Source organism: Xyrauchen texanus, chromosome 32, assembly GCF_025860055.1.
Source record: "Xyrauchen texanus isolate HMW12.3.18 chromosome 32, RBS_HiC_50CHRs, whole genome shotgun sequence".
Taxonomy (NCBI): Eukaryota; Metazoa; Chordata; class Actinopteri; order Cypriniformes; family Catostomidae; genus Xyrauchen; species Xyrauchen texanus.
In genome coordinates, this window is record NC_068307.1 from 14,612,364 (window position 1) to 14,635,086 (window position 22,723).

At 35.8% G+C, this 22,723-nt stretch overlaps 1 protein-coding gene across 1 annotated transcript in view; it reads right to left on the reverse strand.

The window, feature by feature from the left end:
• The window catches only part of si:ch211-51h4.2 (uncharacterized), a 163,924-nt gene extending 142,634 nt beyond the window's left edge, over window positions 1-21,290 (reverse strand). The window contains exons 1-5 of the mRNA XM_052101126.1: window positions 21,158-21,290; window positions 14,388-14,429; window positions 13,714-13,787; window positions 11,623-11,691; window positions 11,314-11,416 (exon numbers count right to left, since the gene is read on the reverse strand). Of these exons, the coding sequence (XP_051957086.1) occupies window positions 11,314-11,416; window positions 11,623-11,691; window positions 13,714-13,787; window positions 14,388-14,429; window positions 21,158-21,290 (421 nt within the window). The remainder of the gene's footprint in view (window positions 1-11,313; window positions 11,417-11,622; window positions 11,692-13,713; window positions 13,788-14,387; window positions 14,430-21,157) is intronic.
• Window positions 21,291-22,723: the final 1,433 nt, after the last annotated feature.

The following is a 22,723-nucleotide window of genomic DNA, read 5'->3' on the forward strand; positions in this document are numbered from 1 at the left end:
TGAAATTAAGCTTGGGAAATGTACACAATACACAAAAATGAAGAAGTGAAGCCTTTTTACTCCATCCATCCACTCCATTTTGTCACTTTGCGCATATCTCTCAGCATTTCTTCAACAAAGTTGAGTTGCGGTTTGCATTTTTAGCCCAATCAGTGAATATTCCATGCAGATCTGAGAGTGAACTTGCAGTCAAGAGCAGAATTAAAAGTTTTGAACGCTACCAAATTACACAGTCTAGTGGGCATATAAGTCCAGTACCACCGCTGATGACGCATTCTGTGTGGGGCACCAACACCCTAGGTGGGCATCATCTTATCCCATGGGGCACCAAAAATTCGAGCGGTTCCCATTCCGTGCACGTTATAAAGCCCTTCAGGTATTTCCTTAAACAACCACTGAGGTTAGATTTTTCCTTGTGATGAGATCTTGTTGATTATGAAAACGATTTATTTTTGATGAATTATTATTTTATTTCAGTTAGTTTTTCAATAACTGTTGTTAGTTTTGCTTCGTTTTAGTTTTTAATTTACTTCCAGTTTACGAAAATGAAAACGAAAATGTTTTTTGATCAATAGTTTTCACCTTAGTTTCAGTTTTAGTTTACGAAAATAACCCTGCTGAGGTGTGAGTCTTTGCAGAGCACTACTTTAAAACCACACTACTCTATGCATTCTCCGTGATTTACTATTGCTTAGAATCCATCATGTTAGCTAACATTTATTACCATTTATTGTTACAAGGCAAGGTCACTCTTAATACCGAACCATGATATCCGCAGTTTCACCAAAAGGTCTGTGTGTAAAGAGACAAGCATTTGTACACCTTCAAGAACATACATTGCTCAAATTTCAAGGTGATTTAGATCATTATTTATTGAAGAAGACCCATTCACTGAGTATGAGAAGTGATGTGAAAATTGTCAACCAAGGAGTGTTTTTGGAGAAAATATAAGATATCTCTATAAATGAGGACCAAATGAAGGTTCAGATTCATGTGAATAAACTGTTTAAAGGAACTTGTTGAGAGATATTTGCTATTGCTTTTAGTTCTTTCTTTAAAAAAAATAAAAATAAAAAAATGTATCTAGTAGGCTACACTTAAATAGTTCTGACTAATTGTTTTATATGCAAATATGTAACTAACGGTCCCTTTTCACAGACTGTTGCTGCATCTGACTATCCATGCTTTCCTACTATATAGTATGCCAAAAACAGTATGACAATGGAGTAGTATGTTCGAATCCTCAGTATTCATAAAACAGTAAGTGAGAAATATCCAGATGACCTACTATTTCCTACTAATCTAGTTGTTATTACATCATACTGTATATTCGGATCACAGGTCAATACTTACTGTACATCCCTTGATGAAGTATGTATGAAATCTACTCGTACAAATTCCATGCATACCAAAAGAATGTACTGTTTTACTGGATCGTCCTATATCAAATACATTTCATACACTTACAGTATGCGATTTGGACACAGGGTGTGATGATGCATTTCCACCTAAATGCGGTAGGGTAAATCTAGCAAAAAATGTATTATCTTTTTTTATTTAAAAAAATTAAAGCAATTTTTTTATAATTTAACGAATATTTATATTATTATACTTTGTGTAATATTATCCTGGCATTCATTTATGGATAAAAAAATATATAGTCACTACAGTTGCGATGCTCTTAACTGCCGAAATCAATTTTTCTCAATTTATGTCCTCTATTGGAAAGTTTTGGATATGTATTAGTAGACCTTTTTTCTTTTCTGCTGTTGGAGCAAATAGAAGCTATAGAAAACCGCCATAATGTAGAAGTCACTTCAGCGTTCCAAACCTGGAAATGTAAAAAAGGTTCCATTTCAAAGATGTCAGTAATCCCTTACACTTGTATAGGAAGATTAAAATACACACTAACATGCAAGTTTTAAGATAAAATTGTGTTGTAAGAGGAGTACAGAATGTAGCATGTACTAGCATCATATTGTTCTACCTTATATATCACAATTATTGCTATGAGCTGCATACACATCGTTTACGCTATTGAAAGATCTATCAAATTTGCAAAAATGAAAGTCAGACTCACAGCTGATCACACCAAACTAACCCTGCGTGTCAGGCAGGGCAGGAAGAAAATTGTTTTGAATGTTACTGTTCAATTTTCTCTATGATGAATGCATATCGACTCTCTATCGTATTTTCTGGAACACACAGTCTTCTATTCAGCACTAAGCAGATAGCAGTGTGGAATAATTTTTTTACACTTTATTTCTATGCTCAGAGACATCTATCTTTTTAATGGGCTTCTTATCAAACACCAGCGAGCCAACCGTGCAGCCCAGGCATGAAAGCCTAATTGAATCATAGAATGCTGGGCCATTGCAAAACCTATCTGATGACACTGTCAACCTGGCATATAAATTAAGCAGGGCTTGAACAGAAAATAGTGCTCTGCACACTCAGCCTGCAGTAATAAAGCAAATCTTTATCATTAATGCTTTATTTAAAAGTGCATTAACACAGATAGGTTATTAATTTCAAGCATTTTATGAGTATAATAGCGTAGATGGGCATGAAAGGCACCTTGATCATGTGTTAAAAGAATATACCACTGGGCTCAGACTGGGTCTGCGGGGGATTTGCTGGGATATGGGCAATTTGCAGACAGAATTCAAAACTCTTTCTATCAGACTGCAGTTCATCTGACAATGTCACAATAAATGGATGGTGTATGAATACCTATAACTGCAATGCATCTTCAACTTTGGTTTAATAATTTTGACAGTTTCAAAAACAAACTTTAAACTTTAGATTTGGGTACATTAACTGCCTTAAAGTAATTAAGCAATCTCTTAAAAAAATTGTAATATAGTCTTCAGATTGAGTGAATTTATTTTGTTATGTAGTTAACTAAAGTTACCATACTACTAGTAACTCAATGTGTTAACTTGTTGCGTGTAGACTTAACTCAGATTGGGAACAAAAATAGTGTTGCTTTCCTTTAATAATATCAATTGCATTGGCTAAAAACAACAAAATCAAAGTATTACTGGGATTTGAAATGTTTTCGTTTCAGCATGCTTTGAATAAAATTGGATGGGAATAGTTTGTTAGTCATTTTAACTATGTTTTAACTGTGTTAACAGTATTTTTTATATATATATATATATATAAAAAATAGGTTGACGTTTCATGAGCTAAACTCAGTCTGTGTGAGTTTAATTCAAAGAACTGCCCACGGTTGCGAAAGTGGGAAGTGTTTTTGAACTTAAGACCACGTGTAAGCTCCGTTTTCTGAGTGAAATGCCCACAGAGGGCTGCCAAATGCAAGTTGTGAGTTGTTTTTAGCTGTAAAGGATGTAATATAGTAAAGAGGAAAGGATATTTTATTAACATTACCCAAAAACCCAAACCCCCACCTTAAACCTAACCATCAGTGGAGTAAAACATTTATCTTAGAGCGAAAATGGAACCTTAGAATCGCCCTCGTCACCGATTATGCAAACACGGTTACTTCCTGGTTTTAGCACAGAGAATCCGGGACTCCCACACTGCTCTATGGAGTGGTGGTGGTGTAGTGGTCTAAGCACATAACTGGTAATCTGGTAATCAGAAGGATGCTGGTTTGAGCCCCACAGCCACCACCATTGTGTCCTTGAGCAAGGCACTTAACTCCAGGTTGCTCCGGGGGGATTGTCCCTGTAATAATTGCACTGTAAGTCGCTTTGGATAAAAGCGTCTGTCAAATGCATAAATGTAAATGTAAATGCTCACCAGTAAATAGAGCTGATATATTTAAAATTACAGTTAGTTTAGAGCATATATAAAGTGAGTAGGACTGGTCAGATTCAATCAGAATGTCTTCTCGACTCTGATGAGTTCGGCCAATTAACCAATGAGAATGGTGAGAAACAGTCTTCTACTAAATCTCACCTTGCTGAGTTAGCTCAAACAAGTACTGTACATTTGGATTTTCAACAAATAGTGCACACTACTTGTCTACATTTAAAGTTGTGAGAATTAACACATCTGTTGTTTACAGTGCACTTTGGCGCAAAATGCTTAATAGAGAGTATAATGATCTTGAAAAACTAAGATCTAAGATCAAGATGCAAGCAATGATTCTGTTGATTCAGCTGTGTGCATTTTGAGTGAAGTGCAAAACAAACTGCCATAGTCACACTGATTTATGTAAAATGCTTATCTTTTCAAAACCATTTCCTTGATGAAACGCTGACTGCCTGACATTCAAAGTCATTTATTAAGCACAGAGAAAAATATGCAAAGTAGCAGGCTATTTTGAATGATATTCTTGCAGTTAATTTTGTACACTGCTTCAAACTGTATTTAACTCCTGATTTGAAAGCTGTTCAGCACAAACAAATGAAGTGCTATAATCAAGGTCCGCTTCTCTTCAAAGAAAACCAAAACAAGTCTAAAGGGAACTTTCATCACCCTCAAGCAAGTGGATGCTTAGGGAATACCATAGAAAAAGCATTTAATTAAGATTTCACTGAAAGCAACAAAAAAATGGAATGGAATGGAGTATGTGCAGTTTGAAAATGTATACTTGGAACAAAAAGAGATAGTTAACCACAAAGTTAAACATTGCCATCTCTAATTTCAGGCCTACAAGATCCTTAGTTATTCACTGTTTTTCAGCTTTATGAAGCAATATAAATATACTGAATGATGAAAGCTAATAGTTGCCATGAGATAAGATGGACCAACATGATCACAGGGAAATCAACAGGTTGCATTTGAAAGTTCACATACACCAGAATTAAAAAGAATTAAAGAATTTCCAAATATTGTTTACCGTTCAGATTTGCATGTGTTAAAAATGTAACAAATTTACAAATATTCATCAGTTCTCTGTATTTCTTTCTTTTAAAATACCCTCAATATAATGATTCAGAACAACCACTCACTACCCCAGTCAAAGCAAGTTTTTGCTCAGATAGTGTGTTTAAATGACTGGAAAAATTAAAACAATTCTCCATGAACGTATGCTCATCTCAAACTGTTTGTAAATACAGATTTATATTCATAGCATAGTATGTCACTAACATACAGATCTAATCAATAAGCCTGCTATTTAAATGTAGATGGCCATCTCTCCATTATATCTTTACTGACAAAACTAATATTGTAATTGTTATTATCACTGCATATTATTTATTGTTTAATAAAGTATGCAGCATACACATCATTATTGACCATTTTTATACCAATTTTACTTGCATTGTCTGATGGGGCTGAAAAAAAAATCATATAAAAATATTTAAGGGTCTTCAATTAAACTCATATCAGGCACAGTAAAAGAAATCTCTGTAAATTTAATATACTGTAAAACTGCTACAGTTAAAAACTTTAATTTGTTAGCAGGTAGTTTGCCTTTAAATATACGGTAAAAAATTATAATATATTTAAAAAGACAATACATGTAATTTTATAATAATATAAAATGTATAAAAATGTATATTATGTTTAACAAGAGAGTATATGTAATTTTACAGTAAATTATTGTTAAAATTACAGAAAAAAAAACAATAAACGGGACTTCCCAGAATTACCTGCGTGACCCATTAAAATGTATTATATTTTATGTGAATAGTCATGTTTCTTCTTATATTTAATATCACTTATCTAAATTGGTGTGTTCTGTGTTATATTTGATGTAGTTTAGTGTAACGCAGTTCAATGGAAAGGAGGAGGTGAGAACCGGCTTGGTAATATAAATAATATTTTAATTATAAACTTAAACTAAAGACAAACACACACATGACGGACATGTCTGTAAACGATCTCTCTCTCCCACAGCATACTCAGCAGTCAGCCTTTATCCCTCTTGGAGGCTTGATTAGCCTGATAAGGGGCCAGGTGTGTAGAATCACGACCCGGCACCGCCCTCCGCCACTGCCACATTTAGTTAATGTTTATTGCATTATTTTAATTTCATATGTGCTACCCTGATGGTGTTTAGTGTTTGTGTGAGTGACACTGAGCACTGTCTCTACATGTTTACTGGTCATTGCTCTTGGAAAGGCCACTATTGATGTACTTCATGTGATCATGTGCCTATCTGTAATTACTATGGTGAGTAACAATACAATACTCTGAAAGAGTATTGTATTGTTACCCTGAGTTGCAACCCTGAGTTGCTCCCAATGGCGGGCTAGCACCTTGGTGTGTGAATGTGAGTGTGGATGGGTGATTGGGACACAGTGTAAAGTGCTTTGGTAACCACTAAGGTTAATAAAAAAGCACTATATAAGTGCAGACCATTTACATTATATTCATGATGTTAGCCAGAGGGGAACTGGCCCCCGCAGTGAGTCTGGTTTCTCCCAAGGTTCACTGGGGTTATTAATACAATTATTATGTAATTACTTATTTTTAAACTAATTACACAATGATGATTCATCGACATTATAGACATTACAGTTTTATCGTCTGTTAATGCCTGATCTTCTGTAAAGCTGCTTTGAAACGATGTGTGTTGTGAAAGGCACTATACAAATAAAATTGACTTCACTTGACTTGCCTGCCACACATCCCCATTGCCCGATTCAAGCCGGGGAGCTATCCGTATTGTGCCTTGCCCCCCACCCCACCCCAAGCTCTGGAGAGGAACTGTTGCCCTTCTGGCTGACCCAGCGCAGGATGGTTTCCCCCACCTCCGGGAACCAGGAGCAGCTCTAGGGGAAGGAGAAGGGGAGGGGAAATGAGAGAAGAAGAGAGTGAGAGAAAGAGAGAGAGAGAGAGAGAGAGAGAGAGAGAGAGAGAGAGAGAGAAAAACAGAAGAGAAAGGGGAACAAAACTCGTCGGCTCCTGGACACGCCGTCCACCAGGACTTCGGCCCGCTGGACCAGCTCTGTCAGTGACGCTGGGCGATGGCACTGGGCTTGCTCAGCCATCCCCTTCAGTAGCCTGCTGACGAACCACTCGAGTACAACCAGATCGTGCATCCTCAGAGTCGCATTCTTGATCCAGCAGTGAGTTCTCCAGGACAGCGTGCTTTTCCTCCAGTCCCAGGTTTTGGCACCAGTGTGAAAGACCTTTGCTCGTATGGGAAGAAGGAAACGGGAGTCGGGTGCACATCCAAATGTACAACATTTATTTTTGCACTTTCCAGTGTCTTCACAGTCACACAATGCTTTTCCACCAGCACGGACCCAAGTGGTTTCCAGCTCACTGACCTCTCAGTCACTCTGTTTCTCAGCAGCAGCTCTCAATCACACACACAGACACACAGCTTAGTTGCGTCTCTCTCTCTTTCTCTCTCTCTGTCTCTCTCCCTACTGCAGCTCTGTACATGGCTTTATCTCTCGCCTCGCAACACCGCAATCACCAACAGCTTGGCGAGATCATTCACGGCACGTGTTAAACTGATGTCCACATGAATGGCCAGGCCCAGGGTTTCCCAGCAGAACATTGTCCAGAGCATCACACTCCCTCCACTGTCTTGTCATCTTCCCACAGTGCATCCTGGCGCCATCACTGGTAAATGGCGCACACTTACATGGCCATCCATGTGATGTAAAAGAAAACAGGACACATCGGACCAGGTGACCTTCTTCCACTGCTCTAAGGTTAATTTCTGATGCTTATGTGTCCATTGTAGGCTCTTTCGTGGGTGGACAGAGATCATCATGGGCACTTTAACCAGTCATCATGGGCACTTTGACCAGTCTGCTGCTACGCAGCCCCATGTGTTGTGACACATTCATCTCGTAATCATCATTATCATTTTCTCTGACTTGTGCCACAGTACACCTTCTGTCGGTTCGGACCAGACAGGATAACCTTCATTGTCCTTGTGCATCAAAGAGACTTGGGCACCCAACACCCTGTCCCTCCTCAGATCACTGTCAGTAGGTATAAAATAAATTTACCATTGCTGACCGTGAGCACCCCACAAGCACAAGTCGTTTCAGAGATGCTCTGGCCCAGTCATCTAGCCATAACAATTTGGCCATTGTTAAAGACGCTTAGGCCTTTACTTCTGCCCATTTCTCCAGCATTCAACATGTTGACTACGAGAACTGATTGTTCACTTACTGTCTAATCTATTCAGACCTTGACATGTGGCCTTGTTAGGAGATGATCAACATTAATCGCTACCCATGAGTGGTCATAATGTTTTGGCTCATCAGAGTATATATAAAAAAATTGCTCTTGTGTCTTATAGTTTCAGATGACAAAAGTTTAATCAAGTTACCTAGCTACAGTGCTAGCTACTGCAAGTACTCACAATAGTATTCATGTTGATGACTAACGTACTGCAGTTTGGACTGAAAAATACATTAAAATGCTACAAGAGATCCGCAGGGGAGATGCGTGGAATCAAACTTGGGTTCAGACAAAGCATCAAACCTAGTTTTTTTTTTGCTGCAGTAACATATGGAGTATTTACTTCTAGGTCGACACAGTTTTAGAGAAAAGCCTTCAATTAGTCTGTCTGTGTCAGATGGCTATGATTTCCACTGATGTTCACAGGAAGCCTTCTCTTCTCACCCATCATCTCCACTGACAGGGCGGCCCTCTCTCTTTGCCTCATTCATCTTCATTATCTGTCTATTCCCTCGATCTCATGTCAAAAATACTTAATGTCTTTCTTGCGTGGGCCAAGACGAGCTCTGATTAGTTAGTGCAAATACCAGTGTATTTTAGCATAGCCTTTTAGCAAACAAAACAATAATGCTTCCATCTGTTTTCCTGCTACATTTCCTACTGTTTTACATGGTCCACCACCTCCTGCCTAAACAGTTAAACAGCAGGGATAACAGCAAGAGTGAAGGCAAATACAACACAAATCAAATTTGTGCCAAAGATACATTAACCACAGTGCCTTGGGCTTTAAACAACAATGGTAAAGTAATACATACGGAGATGAATTTCTGTGGATGGAAATGCCTTGTTGATGAGAGAGGTCAATGGAGAATGATCAGACTGGTTCGAGCTGACAGAAAGGCTATAGTAACTCAGATAACCGCTCTGTACAATTGTAGTGAGCAAAATATCATCTAGGAATGCACATCATGTCAAACCTTGAGCAGAAGACCATGTTGGGCTTCACTTCAGTCATCCAAGAACAGAAAGCTGAGGCTGCAGCATAAATCAAGATTCATAAGACCAGGCTTTGGTTTTCCAGTCTTTAACTCACCCAATGTGGTCTTCTGCTATTGTAGCCCATGTGCCTCGAGGTTCGATGTGTTGTGCATTCTGAGATGCTATTCTATTCTGATATTAAAAAAATCCCCATTCTGATGGTTGATGTGAACGTTAACTGAATCTCCTGTCCCGTATCTGAATGATTTTATGCATTGCACTGCTGCCACACTATTGGCTGATTAGATAAATCGGATGAATAAATAGGTGTACAGGTGTACCTAATAAATTGGTCAGTGAGTGCACTTCTAAAAACAATTTATTCATGTAAAACACATTTAAATCATGAATTATGTTAATACTTATGTCTGGAGTGTATGGCTTTTATGTGACAATGAACAAGGTGAAAATATAGACATTATTTGGAATTCGTTCCAAAAACGAATTCTGCGAAAAAGTGTTTCAGAAAGTAACTTTAAAGTAAAGAAATAAGTAATGAGATTAATTTAAAATTAATTAATCAGTAAAGTATTCTTATTACAATATTAGAGAAATAATTAGTAATTATTTGAGCATCTTAACCAACACTGAGCATAATTCAGTTGTTCTATCATTCGGAAATGTGTAGGTAGTGTAGCTGTGATGCCTTACAGAGTTGCCTCCATAGGCAACACACCAGGTTTCGGAACAGAGCATGTGTGTACTGTATATAATGTACTGTAAAACTTGACACAGTAGTAAATCTTCCCAGAAGTGGCCGACCTTACAAAATTCCTCCAAGAGCACAATGACGACTCATCCAGGAAGTCATAAAAAAGCAGAGGACATCATTCAAAGAACTGCAGGCCTCTCTCGCATCAGTAAATGTCACTTTCAGAGAGACACTGGCCAAAAATGTCATCCATGGAAAAGTGGCAAAGCGAAAACCACTGCTAACCCAGAAGACTAACCCTGAATTTTGCCAAAACACACCTTGATGACCCTCAAAACCTTTGGTAGAATGTTTAGTGATGAGTCGATAGTGGAGCTGTTTGGAAGACAGGAGTCCCATTGCATCTGGTGTAAATCAAACACAGAATTCCATAAAAAGAACATCATACCTACGGTCAAGCATGGTGGTGGTAATGTGATGTGTGGGGATGCTTTGCTGCTTCGGGGCCAGGGTGACTTGCAATAATTGAGAGAAAGATGAATTCTGCTCTCTACCAGAAAATCCTAAAGAAGATTGTCCATCAGTCCGTGAGTTGAAGCTCAAGCGCAACTGGATTATGCAGCAAGGCAATGATCCAAAGCATAGGAACAAGTCCACCTCTGAATGGCCCAAAAGAAGCTAAATTTAAGTTTTGGAGTGGCCTTGTCAAAGTCCTGACTTGAACCCAATTGAGATGCTGTGGCAGGACCCAATTAATGCTCAAAAACCCTCCAATGTGGATAAAAATAATAAAAAAAAAACTTACACTGCCAATAAACCTGAATTCATATTATAATTCTTATTTTACAGTACTGTGCAAAAGTCTTTATTGCATATGTGAAGATGTCTTTAAAAATTGTTTTTATTTATCACTTAATGTCATACAATGTCTAGTAAACATAAAACAAGCTAAATCAATATTCAGCAGGACCACCTTTGCCTTTAAAACAGCACCAATTCCCCTAGGTACACCTGGGCACAGTTTTTCTTGGTTGTTGGCAGATAGGATGTTCCAAGCTTCTTGGAGAATTCGCCAGAGTTCTTCTATCTATTATGACTCAATTGCTTCAGTCTCTTTATGTAATCTCAGATCTGTAATCTGCAGGGCTCCCTGTTCTTTTATTCTAATATTTTCTATTTGCAAAAGTAATGTTTGTGAGTCTCACATTTATATTTCCTATTAATATATTCTCATTTCAATTATATGTAAAACAAAATCGACATTTTGGAGTGGATATTATAAATATGCTTCATTCCAACACCAAGCTGTGGGACATTGTGTGGTCGATTGAACTCTACATAAAAAACACATGGCCTGCACAACCACTGGACTGAGTACATCTGGTGTATACTGATAGGATTATGATAATATAACAGACATTTCAAAGTAAGGATTTGTCACATAAGAATGCACAGTTCACCAACTGTGTCGCTGCAAATAATTCCACAGCACCAATGGTGCAATTCAACTTTTGTGCTATTATGAAATGTAACCTCTTTCTATAGTGTCATACCTGCCTCTGCTCCTTCATCCCCATCCTCTTCCTCCTCTGTATTAAGTGTTGGAGGCTCTTCAGAGCCAACATCCTCCATTAAGATTATCTCCGTCTCCGCAGTCTATTGCAGGACAGCAAAACAATCTAATTATCCTCATCAACTCAATCGCATTCAACTGAATAGACATCATCATTCTAGTAGTAAAGTTTAACCATTACACATTTAAGTATTTGCCTTGTTTGTGATTGCATTCAGATTTTTAATTTGTGAAATGAAGACCTAACTGTTCAAACATGCATTTAAAACCAGCACACTCTTTCTATTACCTTCACTGCCTCCAGTTGGGCTAAACGACATTTCTGCAGCAGATCTACAAACAGGTATATGAGCAGAGCCTAAAAACAGGAGAATTAATCAAAATGACTCAACACAGAGAGATACATGCAGAGTTTAGTTCATAGCTAAGCTATTTCAATGAGAGCAAAATAACTATCAATGCATATTTTCCATGCATACGGACTGAACATATTTCGGCAGCAGTCCAAGTGAAATTTTAGGCTGCCAAAGCAAATTTAATTATATACATCTCACATCCAGCTAATTTATATGATAAGCACAGACCACAAAACATTTGAATTGCTCAGAGATTTTTTTTTTCTTTAAGCACTATGAAGTCAAACATCAAAAATGGCTAAATAGCCCAGACATTCAAAACAGCACTGATGAGGAAAATAGAAGAAAACATTGTTGCAGACACAAAAAATTAAATTAGGGGGCCTTTAAGCTTAATATAACTTAAACTACTGTCAAAGATCACTTTTGACCCAGGAAGAACCCTGATATTGTGCTGCTAAAAAAAAATTTGTAAGCAATTTTCTTCAATCTCGACTATTTGTGCTGAAATTGAAGAACCAGAACACTATTCTGATGGTGATTTTATGTGGGGAAAAGATGGATAATTATTATAGGTGCTAAAATGAGCTATAAATAAGTCATACATGAGATTCAAAGCAATTAGCAGCTTTAAAAAAAGGAACTGTGTTTGAAAAGAATCAAAGACAGCATGAGGAAGACAAAAAGAAAAAAAAACATTTTTGATTCAGACTACAGATGTCAATTTAATATGTTATTTCAGCGCGATTAATTATGTAAAAAAATGAAGTGTTAAAAAATTACGCAATTAATTATGTCCCTGGACTGTTATAAAGAATATTTCTACCGCTAGAGAAATTCTAGCTTGAAGTACCACCTGTTTTCAGCAGGGGCAGAAAGCAAAACTCTGGCAGGACAGATTGACAAGTTAAATTGCAAAATGGATTGCTTGTCTGCCAAAATAATGTAATGCATTTTAATTATATATATTATTTATAATATATTTACAATTATTTAATCATTATATATTGAATTGTTTTTATTGGAGGGTCTTTATCGGCAAATATTTATATATCATCTCATGTAATTAATTCGATTAAAACTTGTAATCGATTAACAGACATAATTCAGACATACACTCACTGAGCACTTTATTACGAACACCTGTATACCTATCTAACCAGCCAATTGTGTGGCAGAAAAATCATGCATATACTGGTCAGGAGCTTCAGTTAATGCTCACGTCAACCATCAGAATGAGGAAAAAATATGACCTCAGTGATTTCAACCGTGGCATGATTGTTGGTACCAGACAGGCTGGTTTGAATATTTGTGTAATTGTTGATCTCCTGGGAGTTTCACGCAAAACAGTCTCTAGAATTTACCCAGAATGGTGCCAAAAGTAAAAAAAATCCAGTGAGTGGCAGTTCTATCTAACCAGCCAATTGTGATGAGAGAGGTCAATGGAGAATAGCCAGACTGGTCGAGCTGACAGAAAGGCTACGGTAACTCTGATAACCTCTCTGTACAATTGTCATGGGCAGAATAGCATCTCAGAATGCACAACACATCAAACCTTGAGGACCATGTCGAACAGCAGAAGACCACATCTGGCACTTTATTAGGACCATAGTGTTCCTAATACAATGCTCAATTAGTGTACTTTACAATAAGTCTCCCTAAATGTCAAACAAAACAAATGTCAGTAGCAATGTCATTTTACTGTCAAAAAAATCTGCTTAAGAACTTTAGATTGTTTGAAGTCAAAATCAACTCAATCAAATGTCAGAAAATGCTTCAACAAAAGAAAAAGATGAAAATATGAATAATAAAAGGAGCCACCGTATAATTACCAGAACCATGAAACTTTTGAAATGTTAAGTCTATTATTACACAGGTGTGAAATAAATAAAAAATTAAAAAGTTATCACAAAACAACAAGCTAAATATCAAACACTGTCAGACTATCAAACAACTACTAGTAAATATGGAAAAACACACAATGGAGTGCCTTATTTAAACACTCTTATATAAATTCTTCTTACCTGCACTAGAAAACCTGTAAGAAAGGAGATCAGGAAAGGCACCAGACCTGCCCGAGCTATCGTTACTGGCAGTCCTGCAAAGTTATGCCAGAAACAGACACATATCAGTTTTTCACTGCAGACTCTACTGAATTTTGCATACATCTGAGGCCTTTTATTAAAGTACAAATATATTCAGCCATTTGAGACTGTTAACGAGAAGGCTGAATCATTTAATGGTGGTAATTTTACTATGGCTAGATGAACACCTTAAAATGATTTAAATCAGACAGGAGAAGATAAAAAGAGAAATGTAATTTTAACATCTATTAAATCTCAGTGAAAACAGAACAGTTAAGTTCAATGCACCATGTAATTGCAGTTTTTTTTTTATAAACATACGTATCTGCTACTCTTCAGACCATAAAGTCCGGATATATCATTAATAAACTAGAATATTGCCTAAAAAATAAAAGCATTGGAGAAATTTTGTTTAACAAAATTTTGCCTGGTTATGGTCTCATGTTTTATTCCTCCATAGAGATACTTAACACAATTCTCATTTCCTTCTCTTTTGCTTTCCATGGTTAATTAAAGAAAACAAAAGCACTGCTTTTTCAACTGTTTTAGATCACATGATTTCAGTGTTATGCCATTTATTACACTTTTACATTTCATACTGAGCTTTTACATACCGAGGATTCCAGTCCCCAGTATTGCAGCAATTGTTAAAAAATCTGTGGACAAAAAACATACCATTAAAACACTTAATATACCAAAACTAAAGGAATACATCTCTAAAACACAACATCTATGTTTAATAGGAAACAACATAGAAGCTACTTTGTGTGTTGGGTCAAACTAAAATCTGAATTTTTTGTATAGAACTTCCACGTTATCAGCAAACATTCACGATGAATGTATGTTTCTAAAGCAGCATTTATTTGCACACTGTGCACTCTTTTAATGCCTAATTCACTAAATAAATTCTATTTACTGCCTGATTTCTGTGGGCGGTAATAGTGTGATGTTAATTGTGTTTGGCAGACAGCACAGAGTTTATTTAATAAAGCACGATCTATTATAACTAGGGCTTTCGATTTAACGCATTAATTCAGTGCGATTAATTTGACAAAAAATAATGTGTTAAAAAAATTAACGCAATTAATCGCACCATAATAAGGAAGATTCCTGAGAAATGCATGCTTGTAGTACCACCTGTTTACTCCAGAGGGCAGTAAGTGAAATTTCAGCTGTATGAGCAATGCACAGTTACAGTGAAGAAAACACATCAGTAGGAAGAACAACGCAAACATTAAATTCTTGCGTTCAAAACACTTGGAGCGCAAATGCGATCTAAGGGATCTCAAGATGTGTTTAAAGATTGAGTATTAAACTATATTTAAATTGAAACAGTGAACTAAACATTTTATGTTTATGACACAACACACCCGAGACGTCTGATCTCCAACTGATGGATTGCTGTGAACTGTATGCCAAAGATTGGCTTATGTTCAATAATATGATAGTAAACAATACATTGTATTATAAAGCTGCTTTTTGTATTGTCTTATCAATGATTAACTCTTTTGCCACAAAAATGTAATGCATTTTAATTATCTGAATATTTTTTATTTATATATTTATATATATATATATATATATATATATATATATATATATATATATATATATATATATATATATATATATTTTTTATATTTGAAGATAACTATGTATAATTATATATTGATATAAATATGTATAATCTTTATATATTGAATTATTGTTATATGATGGGCTTTCTCAGCAAATATTTATATATGCGATTAATCACGATTAATTAATCGGGACACCATGTAATTAATTTGATTAAAAATTTTAATCGACTGACAGCCCTAATTATAACCATAATGTACATAGAAAAAGACATGTTTGCTCTGAAAAAAGAAATAGACTATTACTTAATTAAAATACTCAGAGCTGATTGGCCTGGTTAAACTGGATTTTTTTAATGAAATACTGCAAAAAATGCTGCAACTATTTATTGAAGATCGACCCACAGAGAATACACTTTTCAGGGAATCAACCAACAAATGGATTATTATAGTTGTCTCAACACTCTTAAAAAAAAAGTAATAACCCTTACATATTGAATCTGAGAAAATGTTTACAACAATTTAATTCCATTTATTCAGAGTCATTTTCATTGAGCCAACGTAACATAGTTAAATTAGGTCAAATCAATGTACTATAGTAGTTTTAACTCAACTGCATTAGGTTAGTCAAAGTCAATTTAATAATGTTTAATTAAATTAATTTTCTTATGTTGGTCCAGCTTAATTTATTTTATTAATCAATTTAATTGCAACTACTTATAGAGCTAAGCAGTACTCAAATCAAACATCACTTAAACGTGAAAGTCCATCCTAGGGCTGGGCGATAAAACGATATCAATATTTTTCACGATAAAAAAAACTTCACGATATCGATGATAAGCTTTTGAGTAATTTTCGATACTTATCCTGTGTTCTACATCTAGACATGCATTTTGCTAAAAAAATGCTATCAGTTTGGCTTTCTAATTTTTTCCATAGGAAACGTGGAAGCCGAGCGTCAAGCTCGCGAGGTGGATTGTAAAATTGACAGCAGCACGGGGCAAGCGGTTCCCTAGTGTTGGGAGTGGCTTTGTGCGTATTTCTTCCGCTTCAGTGGAAACGCAGCCTCAGACTGTATGAAGTTGCTATTGCCCCCGCTACTCAGGTCACCACGTTCCGGATCCCAGATTGATTCCATCTTGACTGCAAGACATCATGACGACGGTTACGTCCTCTTCTCGTCTCTAGTGAGCAGCCCGACAAAACAACAGTGCCGGTTACATCATATCTGATCTTTCTGCGTTGTATTCTTGAATATTTTTCTCTAGCACTGAAACACGCTTCACTGATGCCCTGTCCCGGGCTGCACCCACTTCTTCTTTTTCCCACATGTGAGTAAACATGAGGTGCGTGTTTCCAGAGAGCCTTTAGACCTTAAAGTTTTTCTTTCAAAATGTAGTTTTATTAATCAGCATGTTCCAAGCCTTTAATAATAAACAAATAGATTTGTTCTAATTTTGTGAAATTATTCAGATGTCATCATCTCTGACAAGGATGAAAAACAAAACAATTACTAGTTTGTAGCCTAATCTTTCTCACTTAAATGAAAATAGAAAAATGGTCCATTCAGACATTTACATTTTCAAAAGTTTCTCTCTGGAGATACCCCTGAACCCCCATACAGTATCATTCCTCAGTCACAAGGGCTTCTATGCCCCCATACGTGGATATCTGTTTGTAAAGAAATATGAAAATTATTTTAATGTAATATATATATATATATATATATACACCTTTATTATGATTCAAAATGAACAGATCATCTTATAACATTAATATTCAACAGCACTCAATTGATAAACTCTATAAATTATTGTAATATTTTCATAGAAGATCCCTCAGACACCACTGCATTGGCGGTGGTCAAAAATGCATAAAATAACACTTCTCAACTTAACCCATCCAGACCCATGCAAAGCATGCTGGGAAATGGATATCCCTTGCAAAGTTTTACCAATGCTACAAAAAAGTATTTATGTTGTCCCAACTTAAATGGATTAAAGTAAGCTTACATTTTTACAAATTTAATTAGATAGAATGTAATGAAATCAAGTTGTGGCAAAATGTTCTAGAATTGTGCTGCATTAGTTAACTGAACAACTTGCAAACATCCTTTTTTTGAGCTTATGTTAAACAAATTTTCAAGGATTTTATTTGAAGCATTTTAACATTGAAAAAAAAAATCACCTTTAAGGATTACAGAGCAGGGCTACAGTGTAAAAGAGAGACAAATTCTCCACCACTAATACGGAAAAAAACTGTGCAGCATGGAAGAGACAAACAATCTAAGCACAAACACGTCTCCTCTGGCCTAATTACAAAAATTACACCACAGCTCTTTGATGCATATTAATAAGATGCTTCTGATTAGCCTCTCACAGATAAATAACAGCAGCAGTCACGAATGAGAAGCCAAACTGAAAAGTTCAAATTGACTTTGCTGACACTACAGATAGCGTTTGATTTTCCAATTACAGTGTAAATGTTTGGGCAGGATTAGTTACAGATGCACGAGTATCGTCGGGGAATAAACACTTATTGTTAAGATGGAAAAATGCTTGAAGTCTTTTTTTATCTGCCTCAACATCCAACAAACCAGGTATTCTCATCAGTGAGGACTGATTTTACCATTTCAAGTCAAAACTTTGACAAAAAACTTATCTGTAAAGTAGCATGGCCCATATCATCAGGCCCCTGAACAAACTCTCAGCACAGAGATATGAGTTAGTGTAATAATCTGACATTCCAGGAGATGAAATTTGAGAGATGAAAGAGGTTCATCATTGCCGTGAGCTAACAAATAACAGAAAGAACAAATCCTTCTCATTTCGGTAAAGCTTGTAAATGGACAGATTTGATTAATTGGCAGAGTGCCTGAAATACTGTACACAGTCTTTGCAGGCAGAATTATGGGGCAGCTCCTTTGCGAATTTAAATTACGCCCACACTCACAGTCAAGATGATGGATGACAATGAGTACAGAACTAGAAAAGAAACTATGATGGCATTTTAATGACACCAATATCAGCTTCTCTGGCAATCAACCAAGTCAAGAAACATCCTTGCACAGCCGTTTAATCTAGATAACACACAACTTTTGCAGCAGAATGCACTTTCCTGCAGGTCTCTCATATGAGCTCTGATTAATGGATTGTTGTTGAGATTTTATGTGCTTGCACTATAAACCTCATTTCTGGAAATCACAATGCAGACAGTAATTGTGTTATTGGCTAACTAAAATCCATATAGGGAAATAAAACAGAAGAAATATTGAAAAGATAATAAAAATAATGCCCAATCCTGTACAGACAACAAGAGCTGTCAGTATATACATTATTCTGGTCAGATCAAGTTACCAATCTAAGCAGTTTAACCATAAAAAAGACCTAATAGGTTTATACAGCTGTCACATAATGCTGTTACACTACAAATAATTTTGTGACGGGAACACAACATTTACAGGCTTTCTACTAAAACTACACCTCCTCATTTGTAACCAGTTACATGATCAGGTTTCAATATGGAAACAGATACACTGAATAGGCTAAATGTTTTGTCATGTAATGCTTCATGTTGTACTAAAATCTAAATTAAATAGTTGTATTCAAGTAAAAAATATGATTTAATATGACTTAATCACACTCACTAATTAGGTTACACTAACAAAAGTAATTTTAAGGGTTCACTCAATTAGAAATAGAACCTTATGATAACAATTGCAAGTTACCGTATTTACAGTGTACTGGGTTGATATAATAACTATTTGATTTCATGTACTTCCACGCCAGCCTATTTATGCTTTACATGTATGTCAGATGGTCTCTTTCTTGGCTAGAATAAGCTGCAATGTGGACCTGACTGCCGTTAGTCTAAAATCTGTCTATGCATGATGTGACTAATGTCACTCAAATTCATTTTTCAGGGCTCAAATGACTTCAGTATGATCCTCATCTATGAAAGCACAGGGATGTTTGTTACTACGGCAGCTTATATACACTCATAGACAACCATCAATTCATTACGCAAGCATTTTAGGTGACATTGTCATTAGCGTCAAAGGAATCTTACAAAAAGACTGAGCCCAATTCTGCAGTATTTGAACATGTATTACTTGAAAGCCAATCACAGACTGGTATCTCATTCACATTTCTTAAGGATGTCCAGAATTGTGTCCAAAATTGTGGGTTATCATCAGAATTCCTAAGGTCAAGGAAAACCTAGAAATATCACATTTTTACATTGTAATTTCCAGGCCTAGAAAAGTCACTGAAATGAATAAAAGCTTAAAGTAATTGAAAGATCAGGGACATTTCTGTAGTAAATATATATTTTTCAAATTATGCTCAGCTCTAAAATATGTAATCAGCTAGATGTGGCTTTTTGAGAGTGCAATCTCCATAAAATTATTTATAAAAAATCCTTGTCCAGTAATCACAGATGGAAAAGTCATGGAAATACTTTGGCCAAAAGGAGTGGGAACCCTCTATCACTAAAGCAACCACTGCCTGCCTATAGGGCTTAGGGAAGTGTTTGACTCATCATCTATCAATTTTTGATATCATGTAATTAACAAACTGCAGTCACGTGTACATTGAAAAATCAGCAGAAGATTTAAAATTATGCTTGTAAACACCACCACAACAATTATGTTGATCAACACTGTGACATAAAGAAATCAGATATATGGCCGTAGACTCACTGAGCACTTTATTAGGAACACCTGTATACTTATTCATGTGATTATCTGATCAGCCAATCATGTGGCAGCAGTGCAATGCATAAAATCATGCATATATGAGTCAGGAGCTTGTTAATTTTCACACCAACCATCAGAATGTGGAAAAAAATTTGATCTCAGTTATTTCAACTGTGGCATGATTGTTGGTGCCAGACGGGCTGGTATGAGTATTTCTGTAACTGCTGATCTCTTGGGATTTTTACACACAAAAGTCTCTAGAATTTACTCAGAATGGTGCCAAAAACAAAAAACACCCAGTGAGCGGGAGTTTTGAGGATGGAAACGCTATGTTGATTAGAGAGGTCAATTAAATGGCAAAGTCTACATTAACTCTGATAACCACTCTGTACAATTGCAGTGACGAATAGATGTGCTACAGCAGCAGAAGACCGCATTGGGCACTTTATTAGGCCCATGGTGTTCCTAATAAAGTGCTTAGTGAGTGTATATGAACATATCTAAATGTGTTTATATATTTGAGTTTAACATAAGTACGTACATATTCAAATTCTATTAGTATTTGGGAAAATATTTTACATACAGTATATTCATATTTTTTTAAATATATATTGCAAATATGTACAAGTATGTCAGTGAAAACCATATATAAACACTTGTTTCAAATGTGTGTTTTGTATACTCTCTGTGATATAACAGTAACTCATTTAGTCCATCTCAAATAGTGAAAGTGTGAAAACAAGTCAATTTAAAGGTATGCATTTTAGTAACACTGGATGAGATCCCCCATTAAACAATAAAACATCAACCAACATAAAAAAAATATTTTTCAGTGCATGCATATGTGTGAAGATGATGAAGTGCATCTGAACATAAGACATTAAAAGAATGACGTCATGGCGTCTCTGATCTCTCAGTCTGGAACTGAAGAACGCGAATCAGAAGAGCTAAAGACATAACGTGCTCTGTCAGTGATGTTATATGGTGTTTAACGTTCAAATCAATGATATAGTGAGGAGTGAATATGTCAGACCTTTGAATGAAAACGTCGTGGAATGCTTTTAACCTTAATGTATTGCTATCACAGATGGATTTCTCCCCTGGTACTCACAGCACTGCAGATAAATTAACCTCAGTTTCCAGGGTCTATCCTGGTTTTTCCTTGCCGTTTTGAAAGAAACGGATGTCTCAGTGTTTTCTGAGATGGTACGGTTGGGGCAGATCTCCTCTGCAGCTGTCGCCATCATTGCATTTTTATTTTTTCTCCTTTCCTCTTATATTCCGTCACCCGCGTGCATTCCTGGTGGAAGCTTGTGATGCCGCTCGTGCGCGTGGCATTGAGTGCGCGCCCCGTTATGTCACTGCTGTAAGTAAAAGGAAAACTTTTCATAATTAAAAGACAACGCTATCGTAAAATGAACACTTTCATAAATTAATTTAATTTTAACTGAGTTGGAACTTTGCTGATGGAATATCAGATTCGCCCACTGAAGAACAATATAAAAAAATGTTTGGTCTGTGATGCTTTAAAAACATGACAGTCTATATACATTTGTAATAACTTGTAATTAATAAATATAAATCAAAAACATAATATGCTTACCAGATCACTAATGCACACAAAATCAAATAGTTAAAAATGTTAAACTTTGTTTTTGCCTATATGTTGTAATGTACATTTATATTCGAATGTAATGTACAGCACTATACAATGTTTTTATTGACATATTTTAGAATGTTTTTATAAAGTGTGTCAAAACTCCTTGTGTAGCCTACATGAGCATGTTTTTTTATATCCAAGTTTTGTTTTCTTAATAACATTTGCCTTGATTATCTTCCCTTTTATTGGAGTAATTGGATATTAAATCAAAGATCTTCACAATTTAGCATTAGCATTTAAAAGCCCTCCCCATAGAGTTTTTAGAAAATGCAGTGACCTTTTTGAGAGAGAGAGAGAGAGAGAGAGAGAGAGAGAGAGAGAGAGAAAGAGACAGAGTTATGACTGCTATGATCAAATATATTAATAACAGAAGAGATTAGAATAACTCCTTACAGAATTGTTATACAACAAGTGATTATTATGTGCTTAAATGACAGAGCAGAGCAGATGCATGGGAATACACAAAAAAACCCTCCAAAAATATCTTTAAATGTCAGAAAAACATAATGTCATAGATAGTACAAGACTTGTATTTATAGATTATATCATTTGGATAGTTCACCCAAAAATGAAAATGATCTCATAATTTACTCACCCTCATGCCATCCCAGATCTGTATGACTTTTTTTTTTCTGCTGAACACAAAAAAATTTTTTTGGAAGAATTTTTCAGCTGTGTATGTCCATACAATTCAAGTAAATGGTGACCAGATATTTGAAGCTCTAAAAAGTTCAAAAAGTAATCATAAAATATATCCATACAACTCCTGTGGTTAAATCATATCTTCTGAAGAGATATGATAGGTGTGGGTAAGAAACAGATCATATGGCTTCTGAAAACATTAATTTAACCACTGGAGTTTTATGGAAAACTTATGGATTGCTTTTATGCTGCCTTTTTGTTACTTTTGGAGCTTCAAAGGCCTGATCACCATTCACCATTGTAAGGACTGAGGATGCTCCGATCAATAATAATTATATGAAACAATGACAATGAATCAATAATCAAAAATGTCAC